At 34.6% G+C, this 18,362-nt stretch overlaps 2 protein-coding genes and 1 long non-coding RNA gene across 7 annotated transcripts; 1 reads left to right on the top strand and 2 right to left on the bottom strand.

Annotated features, from left to right (window-relative positions):
- Nucleotides 1-4,387: 4,387 nt before the first annotated feature.
- Nucleotides 4,388-6,695, top strand: LOC147282495 (glucan endo-1,3-beta-glucosidase, basic isoform-like). Its single transcript, XM_086249128.1, has 2 exons — nucleotides 4,388-4,520; nucleotides 5,674-6,695. The coding sequence occupies exons 1-2, from the start codon at nucleotides 4,412-4,414 to the stop codon at nucleotides 6,612-6,614; spliced, it is 1,050 nt and encodes a 349-aa protein (XP_086105254.1). The 5' UTR covers nucleotides 4,388-4,411; the 3' UTR covers nucleotides 6,615-6,695.
- A 3,265-nt stretch (nucleotides 6,696-9,960) lies between these two features.
- On the bottom strand, nucleotides 9,961-11,695 carry LOC147282494 (F-box/LRR-repeat protein At3g58900-like). Its single transcript, XM_086248220.1, has 3 exons — nucleotides 11,051-11,695; nucleotides 10,450-10,569; nucleotides 9,961-10,341 (listed from the first exon to the last, which is right to left on the bottom strand). Exons 1-3 carry the CDS (start codon nucleotides 11,693-11,695, stop codon nucleotides 9,961-9,963), a joined length of 1,146 nt encoding a protein of 381 aa, XP_086104346.1.
- A 2,943-nt stretch (nucleotides 11,696-14,638) lies between these two features.
- On the bottom strand, nucleotides 14,639-17,620 carry LOC147282493 (uncharacterized). Of its 5 annotated transcripts, XR_015122911.1 has the most exons (7): nucleotides 17,095-17,620; nucleotides 16,958-17,012; nucleotides 16,748-16,825; nucleotides 16,355-16,562; nucleotides 15,585-15,650; nucleotides 15,223-15,289; nucleotides 14,639-15,035 (listed from the first exon to the last, which is right to left on the bottom strand). It is a non-coding gene; the product is annotated as an uncharacterized LOC147282493 (long non-coding RNA). The 5 variants fall into 5 exon arrangements; XR_015122908.1 differs by having other exon boundaries at nucleotides 16,938-17,620; XR_015122909.1 differs by having other exon boundaries at nucleotides 16,944-17,620.
- Between the last annotated feature and the right edge of the window lie 742 nt (nucleotides 17,621-18,362).

The following is an 18,362-nucleotide window of genomic DNA, read 5'->3' as shown; positions in this document are numbered from 1 at the left end:
ATTCCTTGCACACCAAGACTTATAATTTTCGGCCAAACATGGGCCTTGGGCTGATTTGGGCTCTTTTTGGGCGTAACTCCCTTTTCAGCTCGCGGAACTGCTGCGCTACCTCCACTAAAATGACCATATCTTGCGCTAGAAAACTCGGAATCGAAATCCGTAAAATTCCCTGCGAAGCTAACATTTGTATCTTTCCAACCATATATGGCATGGTACCTGATTCGTTCTGGAGAATTACAGAATTGCTGTCGAAATTGGTGCTCTATTTTCCAGGGTTTTGACTTCTTTTTCAGCTAGGATTTCTTGGGCTTTCTCTTTGTAGGCGTGATGGGCTAGGGTTTCCTTGGGCTTTGGCATGTGGGCTGCATGACTTGGGCTCTAGAGTTGGCGCATGGCTTGCATGGCATGCGCATGCATGCATGGGCTGCCACCTCACCATTCTTGTGGATTTCGACTTCACCTAGGCCCAAAGCCCAATTGACTTCATGACATGATATGGTTGACCCTTGACCATTGACTTTGACTTCCAATTTTACCCCTCTCTCCCTCTTGGATTCGAATTCATTTCCTCCCTCCATTTGATTACATGGATGTCCACCACCTTCTAGAAGCTTCTGGAACCTTGACTTGATTGAGTTGACTTTGACCAACCTTTCCTAATCCAACTAGGATTTCTTGTAAATGAAAGATTCCTTATCCATTTTGACTTCTCGTAATGACCATATTGCCCATGGAGTCTCCTAGTGTCATTAGGACTCCTTCCCCTAGTAGGGTTAGGTTTCCTAGTTCAACCAGGAATTCCTGTTCCAATCAGGATTTCTCATTTCTGGCTCGACAATGATGGTTCTGGACTTGATGTTTCCTAGTGTGACTAGGAATCCTCATTTGATTAGGATTTCAGCTCTTTTCCTGGTTTGACCAGGAATTGACCCATTTTCCTAGTTTGACCAGGAATTGACCCATTTTCCTAGTTTGACCAGGAAATGTCCCAAAACGGCTCCATTTGCTCCTATTTCCTATTTATGCTTCATTCGACCTAAAAACACAAAAAAAAGACAACAGACACAAAAAGATCGAGTTCTAACACTCTAGGTTAGGGAGTTAGTATCATAAAATAGCGTAAAATGAACACTCATCACCCCACAACTTTTAAATTCTTTAACTAAAAGAAACAATAAACTAACAGAGAAAAAGAAAGTGGAAGATGAGGAATCACCATATCTACCACTAACGAGTAAGATAGTGTTGTCTACAATTCATTTAAATCTGGGTTTTACCGCCAATACACAACAACGTACCCTGGACACCTTGTTGTTACAATGGTTTTACTTTTCAAGTGGACCCAATCGATCTCGTATCTCAAGTATTCTATCTAATTGGTCCATATGATCTACATCATCGAGAACAAGAAGAATCCTTTTGGAGCTTATAACATTTTTAATCTTAATTACTCCCTCACTGGAATTGTGTATTTAGATTTTACTCTCATTCAAAATAGCAGAAACAAGTTTTATTTGAAAGTCAACTAGCCATTAATTGGTTTGTTGTTAAGTAACTCTGATATTTTCAAGAAAACAGCTTCCTTCAAAGCTCTTAAAGTTTGTTATAAATAGATTTTGCAATGTTTGTCTTCCCTATTCCACCAGTTCCACAAATTACTAAAATGCCATCTCTTGATCCACATTGTAACCATAAATTAATTATTTTTTGACTTGAGAATAAATTCCAATTAGATAAGGGCCAACACTTAAGGAAGTGTGAGTGATTTTGTCTTCAATCACTAACAATTTTCTTGATAAACTTGGACTCGCGCCTAAAAAATCAATAAATAAATGATACATTACCACATAGATTTAGATTTGTAACATATTTGTGAGGTTTGTGTTTGATAACTACACATCAAACTGACTTAGGCTTTAGCTTCCGAGTTTTGGGCTTTTTTCAAAACTCAAAACCTAAACCCTAAGTCATAAGGTTCATAACCCAAATTTTAAGCTCTGAACCTCATTTATACCCTAAATCCTAAACCAAATTAAGGTCAACATCGTAATATCTTGCCTATAAGTAATGAAAAACGGAATAGGCCAATTGGTAATTTTTAACACATCAAAATATATGACATCAGCAAGTGTGTTGAGCCTATTAACTAAAGTGAGATATAATTTCAAAACTCATTGCACTTTTATTAGAAAAAAAAAAACAAAATAACTATTTGAGAAATGCTATCTACCTTCTCTAATCTAGCTTTTTCACCGACCTTCTCATTTATTATTCTCATTCCGTAGTGTAAATTTATGATCGGAACCATTTATTTTTTAAATGATTATATAAAGATCATCTTTACAAAAAAAAATAACCAAATTGGACATCGTTATTTGCTCATATAATTATGATCAAATAAACAAACGGTTTTAGTAATAGTACTTTGATTAATCGTTTGTTTATTTGATAACAATTACATGACCAAACGATTTACGATCTAATTGATTGTTTGCAAAGATGGTCTTCAATAAATGATCTAAAAAGGTTCCGGTCATAAAAAATATAATACGGAATGAGAATAATAAAAGAGAAGGTCGGTGGAGAAGATAAATTAGAGAAAGTGAACAACATTTTCCTAACTATTATGTAATATAAAATATTTTATTGATTTGAAATTTGCTATTGAAAATAATACTCAAAAACTTTAATAACCGAGTTGATCATTTTCCCTAAATGCCAAAAAGTTTCTATTTCATTTCATGGTTGGATGGGAGTGAGGACGAGCAGCTTGTCGAACAATTGTTGATGGTAGTTGAGGTTGAGGAGGACTAGCTAAGCTAGTAGTCTACAAAATCTGCCCACTATACAGTATATTAATAGTATGCATGACTTCTAATTTTCATGATGTAAATAATAGCAATATAGATGACCTATGTTGACATGTGTTGTGTTGTAGTCGTCCTTGCCAAACAATCAACACAAAATTGTAAAATAGCTTATTTTTACCATTAACATTTAAAAGAAATATATGAATATTTTAGAAGTTGTCATAGATTTTTGAGACATTTTGTATTATAAGAAATATGCTTTGTTTGCGTGGCCAAAAAAAGAAAAAGAAATATGCTTTGTTTGATTTCAGGGATTAATAACTACTTTTGTTAGTTTTCTGAGTGAGAAGTTTGATACATTGTTTATTAATGATCTTTGTTTTCTTCTTTTTCTTGAAAAATCACTCTTTCCTTCAATGGTGTAATGGTGTTAGACTAAAGTCTAAAACCCATCTATTAAGCTTTTTTTTTGGAAAGGAATTGAGCAGTCAATGCTGACCTGTATGACCTACCCAACTTTTAGTCTTTAGAGTGTTAATTTTCCACATGTACCACTGTCAAAGTGTCAAGGAGACACGGCATTCATTTGTCATTAATAATATCATGAAATTGGGAAGTGCATGCATACTTGATTTGAAATTGGAAGCTTCTATAGGCCGGTCCAGAACCACTTTGAAATTGACTACCAGTCTACCACAAGGTCTACCTCCCACTCTATCTCTTCAATTTGTAATCTTGTCTGTGAAAGATATTGCCTCACTAACATATATGCAACTAGTCAAGAGTATAGTACATAGCATATAATCTTTCTTTGTTGGAGGAAATCTTAAATCTGATATCCATGAAAAATAATTATTAATAAAATTAAATTAAAACATATTTGCACTATTTTTTTTTCTTTTATGAAAAAATAGCTTTTTATTTCTTCCAATTTCCAGACTAAAGCCCAATAATTATATTTCATATACATATACTTTTTAATAGAAAATAATTGATAAGTCTCATTTATACCCCCTAATGCTAACCCACCTTATTGTTGCCATGTTAAATAAGCCCATCTTATTATAAGGAGGCCTTGTTACTTCAGTGCCGAGTGCTCGATCAACTTTTTTTTTTTTTTTTATCTTTTTATCACAACTATTGATGTAATTATGTCTATGGGATATTCAAGGCCTTGGACCTTGGTAGCTAGGTTCACCGATTCAGTTGTAATTATTATTTTAGAAAAAAGATATTATTATTTAAAAGGTAGTTTTATATTGTATAAATAATATATTTTTATATTGTGTCAGTTAATGTTTGTTTTTGGTAATGTCAAGTTATGTAAGAAAGTGCATGCACAACGGAAATTAATACTCCAAGACTATTCAACTGTACGAAGTCAGCAAGCTAGTCTCACAAATTAATAAACGAATGACGTTGTGTGATGTAACTTGGTTTTTGACTTATCTTATTTGTACCAAGTAATTTCCATGGTTGGAGGCTGTTAATGATAACCCAAGATCAATCTTGAGCACATACACCTCTTTCTGATGTCTATAAATTAAAGAGTTTGAGGGGCAGTATTAAGGCACACTCGCTTAGCATACATTCTAGCTTTTATGTATTTTCATGTCATGGCCAAATCCAAGTCCTCAGTTGGCAGAAGTCCTATGATTTCCATAATGCTTCTTGTACTTGGGCAGCTAATGGCTACCTTAGATACAACAGGTCTCTCTCTCTCTCTCTCTCTCTCTCTCTCTCTCTCTCTCTCTCTCTCTCTCTCTCTCTCTCTCTCTCTCTCTCATATTATGATCCGTTTAATTTTCAGCACTTAATTAAATCAGATATGGATGATTGAGATATATACACAGTATTTTTTATTCGTCTTAATTAATACATCTTGGTCAGTCATATATGATCATCCAATGATTGAAAAATAGTTCTCATTAATTAAAGACCTAATTATTAGAGTATTTCTAGCTATATTATCTCTTTGTACACTATACTACAAGAAAAACGTTAATTTGATAGACATAAGATAAAAGCTTATGTCGATTTATATTAGAAAAGAAAAATGGATGTGTTGTTCGTTATATCTAATAACCACATAATAGACATCAGATTGTCTATCACAAATATAAACATAAGAAATAACAAGTTATTGACGTCAAAGTTACCCAAGTATATTCTACGACTATTCTTATGTTAAAGTTATCAAATATATCAGTTTCTACTATTGTTCTGATGTCTAACGTACATATAATATCACTAAACCATAAATTAGTCTACCCTTGCGCAAGTATAACTATATAATAGCTAATCAATATGGTAATTAATTATGAAGAAATTTAAAAATTAATTGACAATAAAAAGAGTATCCCAAGGCTTTTATAAGCAATTAGACAATATTATACTTTTTCAATGTAAGACAACACTACACATTGTCACAAATGAACCTTACCATATAATAGGTACTATGTACCCTTGCCTCACTTAGCCTGCGATAAGTTAATTAAACCCCATTTTAATAAGGCTATGGGCTCGGACAAGTTTAGTTGAAGCCATAATACTAGGGAGAAAGTATTTGGTTCAACGAGTATTATACACGTCGTTCTCTCATAATCATTTCATCATAAGGAGAAAAAATTGTATGAGGTTGTTTTGTCACGTAATAGTATTGAGTGGTAGAAGAACTTAGATAAAAGATAAAATGTGTTTAAATTTGATCATAATTGATTTAATTTTTGAACACATAACATCTTTTAACTAGGTTATTATTCACTTAACCAATAAGAGGGTTACAATGGATGAATTAAATACTAGCTAAAAATGGATGAATTAAATACAATGTTTTCATTGTCTTCCTTCTTTTTCAATGTAGGTGCCCAAATTGGTGTATGCTACGGAATGCTTGGCGACTTACCATCCCAAGCAGAAGTTGTTGCTCTCTACAACAAAAACAACATCCGAAGAATGCGACTATATGATCCAAACCAAGCCGCTCTCGGGGCCCTTAGAGGCTCTAACATTGAGCTCATGCTAGGCGTACCAAATGACAAACTTCAAAGCCTTGCCTCAAGCCAAGCCAATGCAAACACATGGGTCCAAAACAATGTGAGAAACTACGCCAATGTTAAATTCAAATACATTGCTGTTGGAAATGAAGTGAAGCCCACAGAATCGTTTGCCCAATTTCTTGTCCCCGCCATGCGAAACATTCAAACTGCAATATCCAATGCTGGCCTTGGCAACCAAATTAAAGTCTCCACAGCCATAGACACCGGGGTACTCGGAGTGTCCTTTCCTCCATCCAAAGGCTCGTTCAAGTCCGAATATGGAGGGCTTCTGAATCCCATCATTGGCTTCCTAGTGAACAACAAATCTCCATTGCTCGTTAACTTGTACCCTTATTTTAGTTACATCGGCAACACTCGCGACATTCGTCTTGACTATGCTCTTTTCAAAGCTCCATCAGTTGTAGTACAAGATGGCCAACTTGGTTATCGCAATCTTTTTGATGCCATTTTGGACGCTGTTTATGCAGCTCTTGAGAAGGCCAGTGGAGGGTCTTTGGAAATTGTTGTATCAGAGAGTGGTTGGCCCTCGGCTGGTGGGACAGCAACAACAGTTGACAATGCAAGGACTTACAACTCAAATTTGATTCAGCATGTGAAGGGTGGGACTCCAAAGAAGCCTGGAAGGCCTATAGAAACTTACATATTTGCCTTGTTTGATGAGAACAAGAAGAATCCTGAGCTTGAGAAACATTGGGGGCTCTTTTCCCCAAACAAACAGCCTAAATACCCAGTCAATTTCGGTTGAATATAGCTAGGTAGGGGTATTTAGGTAATAAGGGCAATGGTGGTTTACCATCATTAATAAAAGGCTATTGATCGAATCGAATGGAACAAAAAAATAAAAATAAATGCTATTGTAAATTGTAGTCCCGGCCCCTAGCCAAAAAGGTAGGATCAAAACCTGTTATGTATGTGCCCAAACAATGCTCATATAGAGCAAATAATCTTAATAATTAAGACCATCCTTATATTTACAGTATTACATATACCTCTATTGTGAGGGAGTCCAAACAAGCAGCCTAAATATATGTATATTGTGGCAATAAGGGACCTTAACAAGAGGACAGAATTAAGTCATCCATAGTGAGTGACAGATCCAGAAATATTTACCCATATGGTCAACATGAAGAAGCTTTTAAATATTTAATTTGAAGAGAAACAAACTCTTAATTTTTAATTATAAAAAAATTCATTCATGCAAAAAACAAATTAGCTTAAACTCTCAAATATTTACGCTGTTGCCACTTTGAGGCATTTGCACTACCATTTTTCTTTCAGCTTGCCCCTAGTTTTCACTTTTCAGCAACAGTCCAAGCATCCCATGGGGTCAAATATACTCAATATAGGGTAAAATAGGTAGACTCGTATGGTCAATTAACCCCTATTGCCCAAATGTGCATCTGCCACTGTCCGCAGCGGTCAAAACCTATGTATACGCCCAAATAATGCTCACATAGAGTTATAGACGAATGAAGTCTTAATCAGACTTACTTTGTATAAATAAATATAAATGAGTGAGTCCAATTATAAGCAGATAAAACACTACTTTACTTCATCACACCCAAGGAATGAAATTTCGAAATTTTCGGCAAAATTTCGCCGAAAATTTCGTTTTTTTGGGTCACCGAAATTTTATCACATACCCAATTATTTTCGGTAATTGTTTCGGCGAAATTTCGGAAATTTCGCGAAATTTCGACGAAATCAGCGAAATTGGCGAAATTTCGAGAAATTTTGGCTGGGTTTGGAGGAAAAGGAGCTGGGAGGGGCTGGGTTTGGGGGAAAAGGGGCTGGGAGGGGCTGGGTTTGGGAGGGTGTGTTAGGGATGAGCTGGGTTGGGGGGAAAGAGGCAGGGGGCTGGTGCTTGGTGGGGAAGAAGAAGAAGGAGAGTCATGGGCAAGGAGGAAAAGAAAGGAAGAGAGAAAGAAGACTGAAGAAGAAGATAAAGAAGACTGAAGAAGAAAGAAGACTGAAGAAGAAGAGCTGAAGAAGAAGAGAACGAAGACTGAAGAAGAAGAGAAAGAAAGAGTCACGGGTAAGCCAATAGAATTCAGAAAAATTAATTAGAATCCCAAATCCCAATTAATCGATCTTGCCATTCTTATCCAAAGTAGGGGCCAGTGCATGCATGTAAGAAACGCATGGTTGAGAGTAGGGGCACGTGTCAAAGACCCACCCAACTTGTAATTGAAACTCTCTGCACTTGGCAGTGCCACCTTCTTTTCTGACTCATATTTGGCACTGCACAGTAGAGTATTATAAGATGTGCTAAGTGGAAGCATGAGAGGAAGCAGTCAATGTAGCCGTTTCAACCTCATAACTCACTCTCTCTCTCTCTACGTAATGATAATGTTATTTGTCATATGAGAGGTAGAGGAAGGAAAAAAAAAATAATAAAAAAATAAAGACATGCCAACATACTCTCATGCCTAGGTAGAGGAGATAGGATTTGATGTGGGTTACAATTTATTGACAAGAAATGACAAAAAGCAACAAGATTGTATCAATAATTTTAACTAAAATGGAATTCCCACCACTCATGGTCAAGCAAATGAATGACCATCATGGCATCAACGTATATTGCTTACAAAGTTACAAATTAACTTAAAAGTAAAAAGAAGGAAAGAGACAAAAAAGAAAAGAAAATGAAGGAAAGAAAGAAAAATAAAAAAGAAAAGGAATGAAAGAAAAAAACAAAGAAAAAAACAAAGAAAAAAAAAAGAGAAAAAAACAAAGAAAAAACTTTAGAGTTGATTGGAGTTTGAGGCCTTTGGGCAATTAGAAGAAAAAAATGGTTTGGGGTTTCGTGTAGTTGTTTTTAAATCCTAAACCCTAAAACACTTTATATAAAAAATAATTAAAAATACCATAAAGGGCCTAAATCATAATATCTTATACCATATGGTCTATATTTTAAAGAACATACAATATATAGGGTTTAGTGCATACATTATAGAGTATTAGGGTATATAGAGTATATAGGGTTTAGTATTAGGGTTAGTGTATAGATTATAGAGTATAAAGAATATACTGATTTCATTTATTCATTATACTAATTTTGTTTAACAGTATTTGCCTCCAACGCGTATTATATTCATCTTATATCACATGAAACCTATTATATAATTTGGTTTCTTCAATGTTTTTTTATTAGTATAGTAGATAATATGTTAAATAAACATATGGTCAAGTTTCATTCAAAATTTCCGTATTTTGATAACAATTTCCGTCGTTTTTGTCTAATTTTGTCGAAATCGAAATTTTAATCGAAATTTCCACGAAAATTTCCGTCGAAATTTCCATCGAAAATTTCCTCGAAACCGAAATTTTACTCCTTGATCACACTCACACCCACTAACTTTTTAGTAAAACATATTTCTTACATTAAAATAAAGGTCATATTTTTTCATGTGTTAACCTTTTACCACTTCCCAACTCATCTTACTTTCCATCTTTAGATTTTCTAGTAAACAATTTTTAAATTTTAGATTTTTTAGATTCTTCGAATGCCCTCTACTTTATAAAAAACAATTTTTCCTTAGTTGATTTTTTATTTTTGAAAACGTACGTGTTTCTCCTTACAATTATTTTGTGCCTTAAATGCTGATGATTCATTGTTGAACATTTTTTTGAAAGTCGAGTATGAATTTCTGTTTTGTTTCCACAAAATCCTATTTGATTTTTTTTTTTTAGTTTTTATATTACTTATAATACAAATAATTAGGCTATAGACAATTCTTATAAACAAATAATGAACCGACCAACAAAATAATAAAGATAATGAACTTACAGATAATTCTCATAACCAATAAATAACCTACAAAATTAAGGAACCTACATGAACTAAATCATCTAAACTAGCAAAATATTATAATGAACCTACAAACAATTTTTAGTTGTAGGTGTCTTATTCTACTTTGTTTGTTGACACTATTTGATAGAGATTGTCCTCATATGAACTTACCTACTAAATTATAATTTAGTAAAGGAGTAATTTAACTCAGTAACCCCTTGAAATAAGAAGCATAATTTTAATTTGGCCCAAACGGCAAAAACAATGGTGGAAGTTTTGAATAATAAAAAGATAAAAACTATAGCGGGAAATGGGGCCCAAACACATTTGGGGGCAGTGGTTGGTTGTACATGTTGCACCAATTTGGGACCGGCCTTGATTCTTTCGAAAATTCATCCTCACAAGTCTTTGAACCCCTTGGGAACATTGAGATTTTTGGGCATAACTTCATCTCATCTTCCACACTTAAATCACAACTATAAATTGTCACCTTATTCAAAACTTTACCATGCATTAACAAGTACTTTGCTACTTCCATCTCATCTTGTCGTCCTTGGAATCCCCATATACAAATAGTCTTGAGGCGTGCTGACAAACAAATAGGAACACACTCTGGAGGACTCCATACACGGTGCACTAAGCCATCCTCGTCGGGATCATCACAATTACATTTCAGGTTCTAAAAATTATGAAAACAAGTGAGTTAATTAAATTAATTAAAATCTTTGAAATTAAACTGTAGATAATTGGTACCATATAGCGTAAGGGAAAATCCACTTTTACTTACAGTTTCAAAGACAAGATATTCCAGATTGGGTGATATCTTGAGCATCTTTGTCAGTAATTGCCAAGAGCAGCAGGTTTGAAGAAGTAGCTTCAAGTGGTTCAAATTATAAAATGTTGGCAGCTGACAATGCCTTTCAATGTAAGGATCATGCAGGAATGATAAAGTATATAGGTCCAGTCCAAAAAAAAGAAGAAGATAAAAGTATATGCTATTTCTATTGATAAATTGCAACATATAAGAAGGCTATCAGCCAGTAAGAGAACAAGTTAGAGCATACTTACCCCCAACATTGGAGCAGAAAGGGCAAGATATTTGACATTGAGAACTCCTTCAAAAAGCCTTTGAATGCGGTGAGTAGAATCAAGGACGAAGTCATGGTACTAAAACTTGTGCAGGTCTAAGAAATAATCTCAGCTTCTCTTAGGGAACTTGCATTCAAAGAATAGTTTGCCAAATAATTGTCCCCCAGCCCCAACTTTTCAAGATTTGGAGCATCAATAATTATACAAATGTTGTAATCAAATACAATTTCGATTGGATCAATCGACAAATCTATTTGTAATCTTTTTAGTTTAGGTGCAGAGATATTAAAACTCAAAACTTGTTCATCATGAAGATCTCCCTCTATAATCAAATCTTCAAGTATAGGGCAACACGAAAAGAGCTTCTCCACGGATTCAGCGTTAGGAAAAATCGCTATAACATAGAGGAGCTTGAGACAAGGGAAACAATGTTCTGATGTGGGAGGAATGAAAACAAAATTTGTTTCCAACCACAACTTCAAAACCACCAAAGTGTTGCACATGAAAAGGTTTCTAGGAAACACAAAAGGTGGGGGTGAATCTTCTTCGCGCTCATCAAGATGAAGTTGGAGTTCAACAACATTACACCTAATGGCAGTACAAATCCAATCCTTCATATGAGGATAATTCTTCATCCCACTACAAGAGAGACGAAATCTATGAATGTTTGACAAGCCACGAATGGAAAGTACACGGTCCACAAACCGTGCAAAACCAACTGTGTCACATTCTTCTCCAGAGCACCAATAGCTATCATGCAGATCTAGATTGGGAACAAAAGCCCACACATTCTTCCATCTATGTGATAAAAAGCTGGCCTTTACAGCATCTCTTGTTGAAAGGAAGGAAAGAATGTGGCCAAGAATTCCGTCTAGCAATTCACTAATCCTATCTTCAATGCATGCTTCGCCACGCTTTGAGTTCGAACCCATTTGCAATGCCATACGTTTTCTGAAAAATATAATGTGGTACACTGGTACTGGTCAAAACCCAAACAAACATGCAACGTACTTTGGTTTTGTAGAAACTAGAGAGTAACCCAATCCAGCACAACTGTTTTTTCTTGGTATCCAAACAGAGGATATACAAAATTAGTAGAGAGTTAACAAAGAAGATGTTTCAGAAAAGGGACATATATACCTGATATGGTTCTGGATTGGCAGAGCGAATTCTAGTTTTTGCAAATTGGACCAGTTTAGTCTGGGTGGTTGCTAAGATGAGAGAATGTGGCAAAGAATTTCATCTGGCAATTTTGTGATCCAATCTTCATTGCATACCTCACCACGCGAACCCATGTGCGATGTGATACGTTCTCTGAAAAAGATAATGTGGTCCACTACTAGTCAAAACCCAAACAACCATGCAACTTATTTGGTGCTTAACATAAGAAGCATTGTATTGTATTTGTGTTTGTGTATTTGTATTTGCTATAATAGTAAGAGCTTAATTTGACTCTTTTTGGATTTGTTTATTATGGAAGAAAGCAATTCCTATGAAAGAAAGTTCCCAAGGAGGAAAAAGGATTATCTAAACCAAAGAAAATTTTCTCCATAAAAACTAGTCACACTTGAACTGCAGAACAAGTTCTTCTAAAATATGATTTAAAAGGAATCCACTTGAAAAATGTTATCAGGAAATCTTTCCCCCCCTATAAAGAGCCTAAATTTCTTTATTGTGCCAATTCCAAATTAAAAAAAATGAGCTTGATATCCAGACAGACGATAGTCACGATATACAATTTAGTAATTTACAAAAGAGTTAAAAATAAAGAATAAAAAATAAAAACTAAGGATACGGTTCTGGATTTGGCAAAACCAATTCTAGTTTTATCGAACCTGATCGGTTTAGTGTGGTTGGTTGCTGAGAAAGGAAAAGAAGGGAAGGAAGATGAGAAACTGAGCCAAAGACTCACTTACACTCAAGGAATAAAATTTCGGGTTTCAAGCAAATTTCGATGAAAATTTCGATGAAAATTTAAATGGAAATTTCAACGGAAATTTCGACGGAAATTTCGAAGATTTTTAAATTTCGACAAAAATTAGACGGAAACGACGGAAATTATTATCAAAATACAGAAATTTTGAATGAAACTTTACCATATGTTTATTTAACATATTATCTACTACATTGATAAAAAAATATTGAAAAAACCAAATTATATGGTAGGTTTCATGTGATATGTGATGAATATAATGCGCGCTGAAAGCAAATATTGTTAAATAAAATTAATATAATGAATAAATAAAATTAGTATATTTTTTATATTCTATAATCTATACACTAAACCATATACTTTATATGTCCTAATATTATATTAAACCCTATATATTTTATATTCTTTAAGATATGGTATAAAATATTAGGATTTATGCCCTTTAGAATATTTTTAATTATTTTTTATATATAAATGTATTATGATTTAGGGTTTAAAGATAACTAAACAAAATCTCAAAAGAATCAAATGAAACCTCAACCCTTTTTTTTTCTTTCCAATTGCCCAAAGACCTCAAACCCTAATCAACCCTAAACTTTTTTTTTTTTTTTTCTCTCTTTTTTTCTTTTCTTTTCTTTTTTTCTTTTCTTTTCTTTTTTTCTTTTCTTTTTTTCTTTTCTTTTTTTTCTTTTCTTTTTTTTTCTTTCCTTTTTTTTTTTCTTCTTTCCTTCTTGGCTTCCACTTCTTCCTATGACCTTTCTTTTTCCCTTTCACTTCTCTCTCTCAGCGCCCCTGTGTCGCATATCACTATATCAGCATATGGCATATAAATTATATAATTGATATATCTCTCTCTTCTTTTTCCTCCGGTCCTCCCTCTCCCGCCCCGATCTCCCTCTCTCCCTCCCCGATCTGATTTTCTCCCTTCCTAATCTCTTCTCTCTTCTCTTTGTTCTCTCTATTCTCTCTCCTCCCTCCCCAATTACACTAGTGGCTGGGTTTGTAACTGCCAACAAGGAGAAGCCAGATAGAGAAAAATGACTGGATTTGTTCCTCTGAATTTTGCCAAATTTCGGCGAAATTTCGAGAAATTCGATAATTTCGGCGAAATATTGGCGAAAAATTCATGAACTAGTGTTAAAATTTCCATACCCCCGAAAATTTTCCAATTTAACTCCCTGCTTACACTTTCTCCTAAAAGTGGTGATTAGACTGATTAGTGAGAGACTGAGACTGAGTGTCTTCCATAGCTCACCAAAGACAAATGGTGTATTCTTTCCCTCATTTTGTTGTTTTTTTTTTTTTTTCTTAAAAGGTCCCTGACGAGTCAAATTTGAAACTAGAGGTGTCAAATGGGCCAGGCCGGGCCTTAAGTTGAACCCATCGTGCTTTTGTGCCGTCACTACAACAAAAATGTCGATAGATATCAGTCGTGGACTGATATCTATTTGGGTAGCCGCCTGATATAGCGCGTCGTGATATCTAATGTTCACATTTTAGATATCAGTTTTAAACTGATATGTAAACATTGTTTATATATCATTTTTGATATTATTACTGATATCTATAAAATCCGAATATCAATAGTTCTGATCAATACATATCGTATTTGAGGTAGAATATGATATAAAACCATGATATCAATATCAGGTTTGAGGTAGAATATGATTTAAAATCTTGGTATCAATATCAGGTATATGATAAAATCTGATATGTAATCTCGATATCAATATCAGGTATGAAACATACTCTGATATCTAAATATTGTTTATATATCAGGTCTGAGAGAGAATCTGATATCAAAATGACATAACATTTCAGTTTTTAGACAAAAAATGATTTGGAATGTATGATATATATTAGTTTTTTTTCACCTAAAAAGGATATCAATGAATTAAATACAATTGTGCCTGTATTTTGAAATGGCCTGAAATTTGTGCAAGTATAAAATCTTTCATTCCCATATATTTCATATTTTAAGCACCAATAACATTCAAAGTACCCAAAAAGGGATTACAATATAATATCCAACAAGTAGTTCCAACAAGTGATGTTTCTTAGTTGTCCTTTTGTTTTTTAAGAAATGCAAATTACTTACAGAGGACCTTCCTTTAGCTTACTGAGTAGCCCATCCTATACGAGTGCATCCACACCAACTGCTGAAATGGCGGAATTCTCTTCATTTGCAATCAAGACAACCACCACATGCAGTTGACTTCAATTTTGGCTTTGTCTCCCCCAGCCTTCTCATGAGCTCAGTTACAAGTTCAACATGCCCCAAGCAATCAACTAGTAGTTCCACGACCACAAAGTTTATCCCCATCGATACTCAATGAGAATGGATCAAATTCCTGCAATTCCAATTAACATATGCACAATGAATCATCATTAACTACCAAAATGACAAAAAAAATATCATTATTACATTTTAACTATAGCCCACTAGTGTTCTGTACACAATGTGAATTACATGATCAAGCTCCTGTAATGAAAATCTAAACCATCATTGGATATGGAACAATCAGAGAAATTCAATACCTTGGCTTTGAACGGAAAATAAATTAATAAGCCACAGTGATGTTGATTTTATGGTTGGCTTCAAATACTGTCAAACAATATAGCATGAATAAAAATGCTCATCAGTTTGTTGCCCCTCAGAAATAAAACTAAAAAAATCACTTTTGTAGGGATGAAAGTAGACTATAAAGGCAAGATCTTTGCACTTTCTTTGCAGCAAGCCTATTAGTGACATGCAAGGAGCACTGGAAATATAAAAGACCTATTTAATCACTCTCAAGTTGGAAAAAGCCTATGCACTAAGAAGGTCAGAGAAATTATATGACGTTGTTTGCAGCCATAAACTATGCAGAGAAGGTTATGGTAAGGATCATAGTGAGTACCTGAAAAGAGAGAAGGAATCGGACCAACAACAGGTATGAGCTCAGTCTGCAATATAAAGTTAAACCCTGCAAGAACCAAAAACCAGAAACCAAAACCATATTTTGTTTTAATTTCCATAAACCTATACCCTGCAAGAAATCGAAGTTCTCTCTGCCTATAACCCTAATTCCAAAATCAAACCCCAGTTCCCATAAATAAACACTACAAGAAATTAGGGCATTAGTGACGAACAGTTTAGGACTGTTGTAAACGGTGATATGAAACTTTTTTTATCTAATTAATTAAATTTATAGAGATGCATATTGCCAGACAATATATGTATAAATATAATGCAACAATGTCACAATATATAAATATAACTTTTCTTTGTAATCTTTATCGCTTTGAGCATTCTATATAACTCATGCATATATACTTGAATAAGAATCATAAGATCTAGAAGAAAAGCACTCAACTTACAAGTTGGCTATGAAAGACAAACTAAGAATTGGAGCACTTGCTAGTTGCTATATGTATATAAACTTATGATCAAAGAATGTAGAGGTACATTAGCTCCAGCTAGATTAATAGCTAGCTAGCATTACCTTCTTTTGGATTAACACAGGGAACTAACACTATGATTTTCACTTTTTCTTTCCCTCTACATTCATGTGTAGTGAAATGAATTAGAGTTCTTGTTTTTAGCATAAATAAATTAGAGTACATGTTATTTACTTGTTCTAGAGTAAAAAAGATAAAAAAAATCAAAGAGAGCTACAAGAAATCTTACAAAAACTTTAAAAGCAGAGTAATGAGCAGGCATCCCATATATGCAGCACTTGGTGAACAATCAACCATTTCAGCCATTAGAAAAATACAATATAAATAGAAGACAACATAGCTGGATAACAAATATCATATTAGAAACCACAAAGGGATATATTTGCAAGCACATCATTAGTCATGACACATGTACGTAATTGGGAGTTCCAAAGCACCTGCACAAAAAATAGATAAAACAATAGCTTTATACAAAACACACCAATTTAGGATAAAGGTTAAATAATAGAAGCATATGGAACTCATAATCACCACATATAACAAATACTAGTGAAAGAATAACAGAAAACAAAAATCAAACCACCAAAAGCCAGGAAAAGAAAATAATCGTTTATTCCTTTACCTAAGTTGGTGGATCCATGGTGAGTCAAGGTGGAGGATGGGCACGGTGGTGGGCAAGAGCTGGTGGCTCAATGATAGGCTGCAAAAAACACAAAAATTTATATTAAAAAAACACATAAATTAACACCAAGTATACATTTGTACCCTGTTTAAATTAATTAAATAAGCTATACAAACACACACACACACACCCGTACTCTGTTAAGCCAACCTCTTAAATGAATCCTTGAAATCGATCTCTCAGCTCAGAACCACAATCTATTCACCTACAAAACCAAAGTATAAAATCAAGAGCGAATTCATAGAGAAAGAAATCAGATATTCAACAAAAAAAAAAAAAAAAAAAACCCTAAACGGGATCGAAGACGGAGTTGCAGGCTGAGGCTTCATGAAGCTCAATGAAGTCTTAGGCGACTCAATGTTGGGGTTCACCAAGGTGAAGTCGCCGTCATACGCCGCCTCTCTCGCCGTAAAATAACTGGAGAAGTCGCGGCTTTGTAGCCTTCAAACTGCTGTCGTGCATGGCTGTCAAGGCAAGTGAAGGCCATGGATAGACACATATCGACCAGAGGAACCCATTGTGGCCGGATTTGGGCCGCGACGCCGTCGGGATTAGAAGATCGTCGGAGAAGACCATCGGGTCTGTGTGGCTCGATTCTGGTTTCTGGCTTGGTTTCAGGGCGAGTGAAGTACAAGGAAAGAGAGAGGAGAAGGAAAGGAAGAGAGTGGTGGTCATCTCGCCGGCCACACTCGCCGGACAGCGAGAAGGAGAAGAGATCGAGTTCGCAGGGGGAGAGAGAGAGAGGGTTAGTGTCTAACAGTCTGTTTGTGGGTTTGTGGGTGTGTGTGTGTTTTGGGTTTGTGGATTTGTGGATTTGTGTCTGAGCTTTGTGAGGGTTAGTGTCTAATAGTCTGGTAGGACAATAATTTTAAGTGGGGTCATACTTATGTAGATAAAATATTAGTTGACATGTTAGACTTTATAAAATATAAAGAAAAATTAAAATATTAGATATCAGGTGATTTGGGTGGTAGGAAAAAAAACTTATAAGTAGTGTGTTAAGATATCAGTTGACAGTTTAAACTGATGTTTTACAAAATTTTAGAAAAAGGGAAAATATTATATATCAGATGAAAAAAAACATGTAATTTCTATTAGAGTTTAGATATTAGCAAGGAAATTAACTGATATTATAACTTTTATAATATCAGTTTTTTCAAATCTGATATAAAAGAGGTGATATCTATTGATATTTTTCTTGTAGTGCGTGCTTGGGCCGGTCCATATAGTTAAGATCTAAGCCCGGCACAGCCCAAGGCCCGCGGGCCATTCGTTCTCGTACCGTGCCTTAAACGGGCCGGCCCAGGGACCTTTTTTATCTTTATTTTTCAGGGTGATAAAATTAATCTTATAATATTTTTTCTTATTTATAATTAAATATTAGCATTATTTTTCATGAAAATTGAATATTTTTGTTGAAAAGTTCTCTAAAAATGGAAAAAACAATGTTAAAATAGTCGTGCCTAATTCGGTCCTATTTCGTGCCTGTGTTCGTGCTGTGCTTGACCCGTGTTGTGCTCCTGCTGTGCCGTGCTCGATGGACTAAAAACTTTGG

The sequence above is a fragment of the Dryas octopetala genome, chromosome 6, assembly GCF_963921425.1.
Source record: "Dryas octopetala chromosome 6, drDryOcto1.1, whole genome shotgun sequence".
Lineage (NCBI taxonomy): Eukaryota > Viridiplantae > Streptophyta > Magnoliopsida > Rosales > Rosaceae > Dryas > Dryas octopetala.
Note: the sequence above shows the minus strand (reverse complement) of the source record. Positions and strands in the feature narration are given on the sequence as shown.

What these genes read in the sequence shown, in the direction of transcription:
- LOC147282495 (XM_086249128.1), top strand. Translation starts at nt 4,412, where the DNA reads ATGTATTTTCATGTCATGGCCAAATCCAAGTCCTCAGTTGGCAGAAGT. An exon ending in GGCTACCTTAGATACAACAG is followed by an intron (nt 4,521 to 5,673) that starts GTCTCTCTCTCT and finishes TTTTCAATGTAG; the next exon opens with GTGCCCAAATTGGTGTATGC.
- LOC147282494 (XM_086248220.1), bottom strand. Translation starts at nt 11,695, where the DNA reads ATGGCATTGCAAATGGGTTCGAACTCAAAGCGTGGCGAAGCATGCATT. An exon ending in GAGATCTTCATGATGAACAA is followed by an intron (nt 10,570 to 11,050) that starts GTTTTGAGTTTT and finishes AGGCATTGTCAG; the next exon opens with CTGCCAACATTTTATAATTT. An exon ending in AATATCTTGTCTTTGAAACT is followed by an intron (nt 10,342 to 10,449) that starts GTAAGTAAAAGT and finishes CATAATTTTTAG; the next exon opens with AACCTGAAATGTAATTGTGA.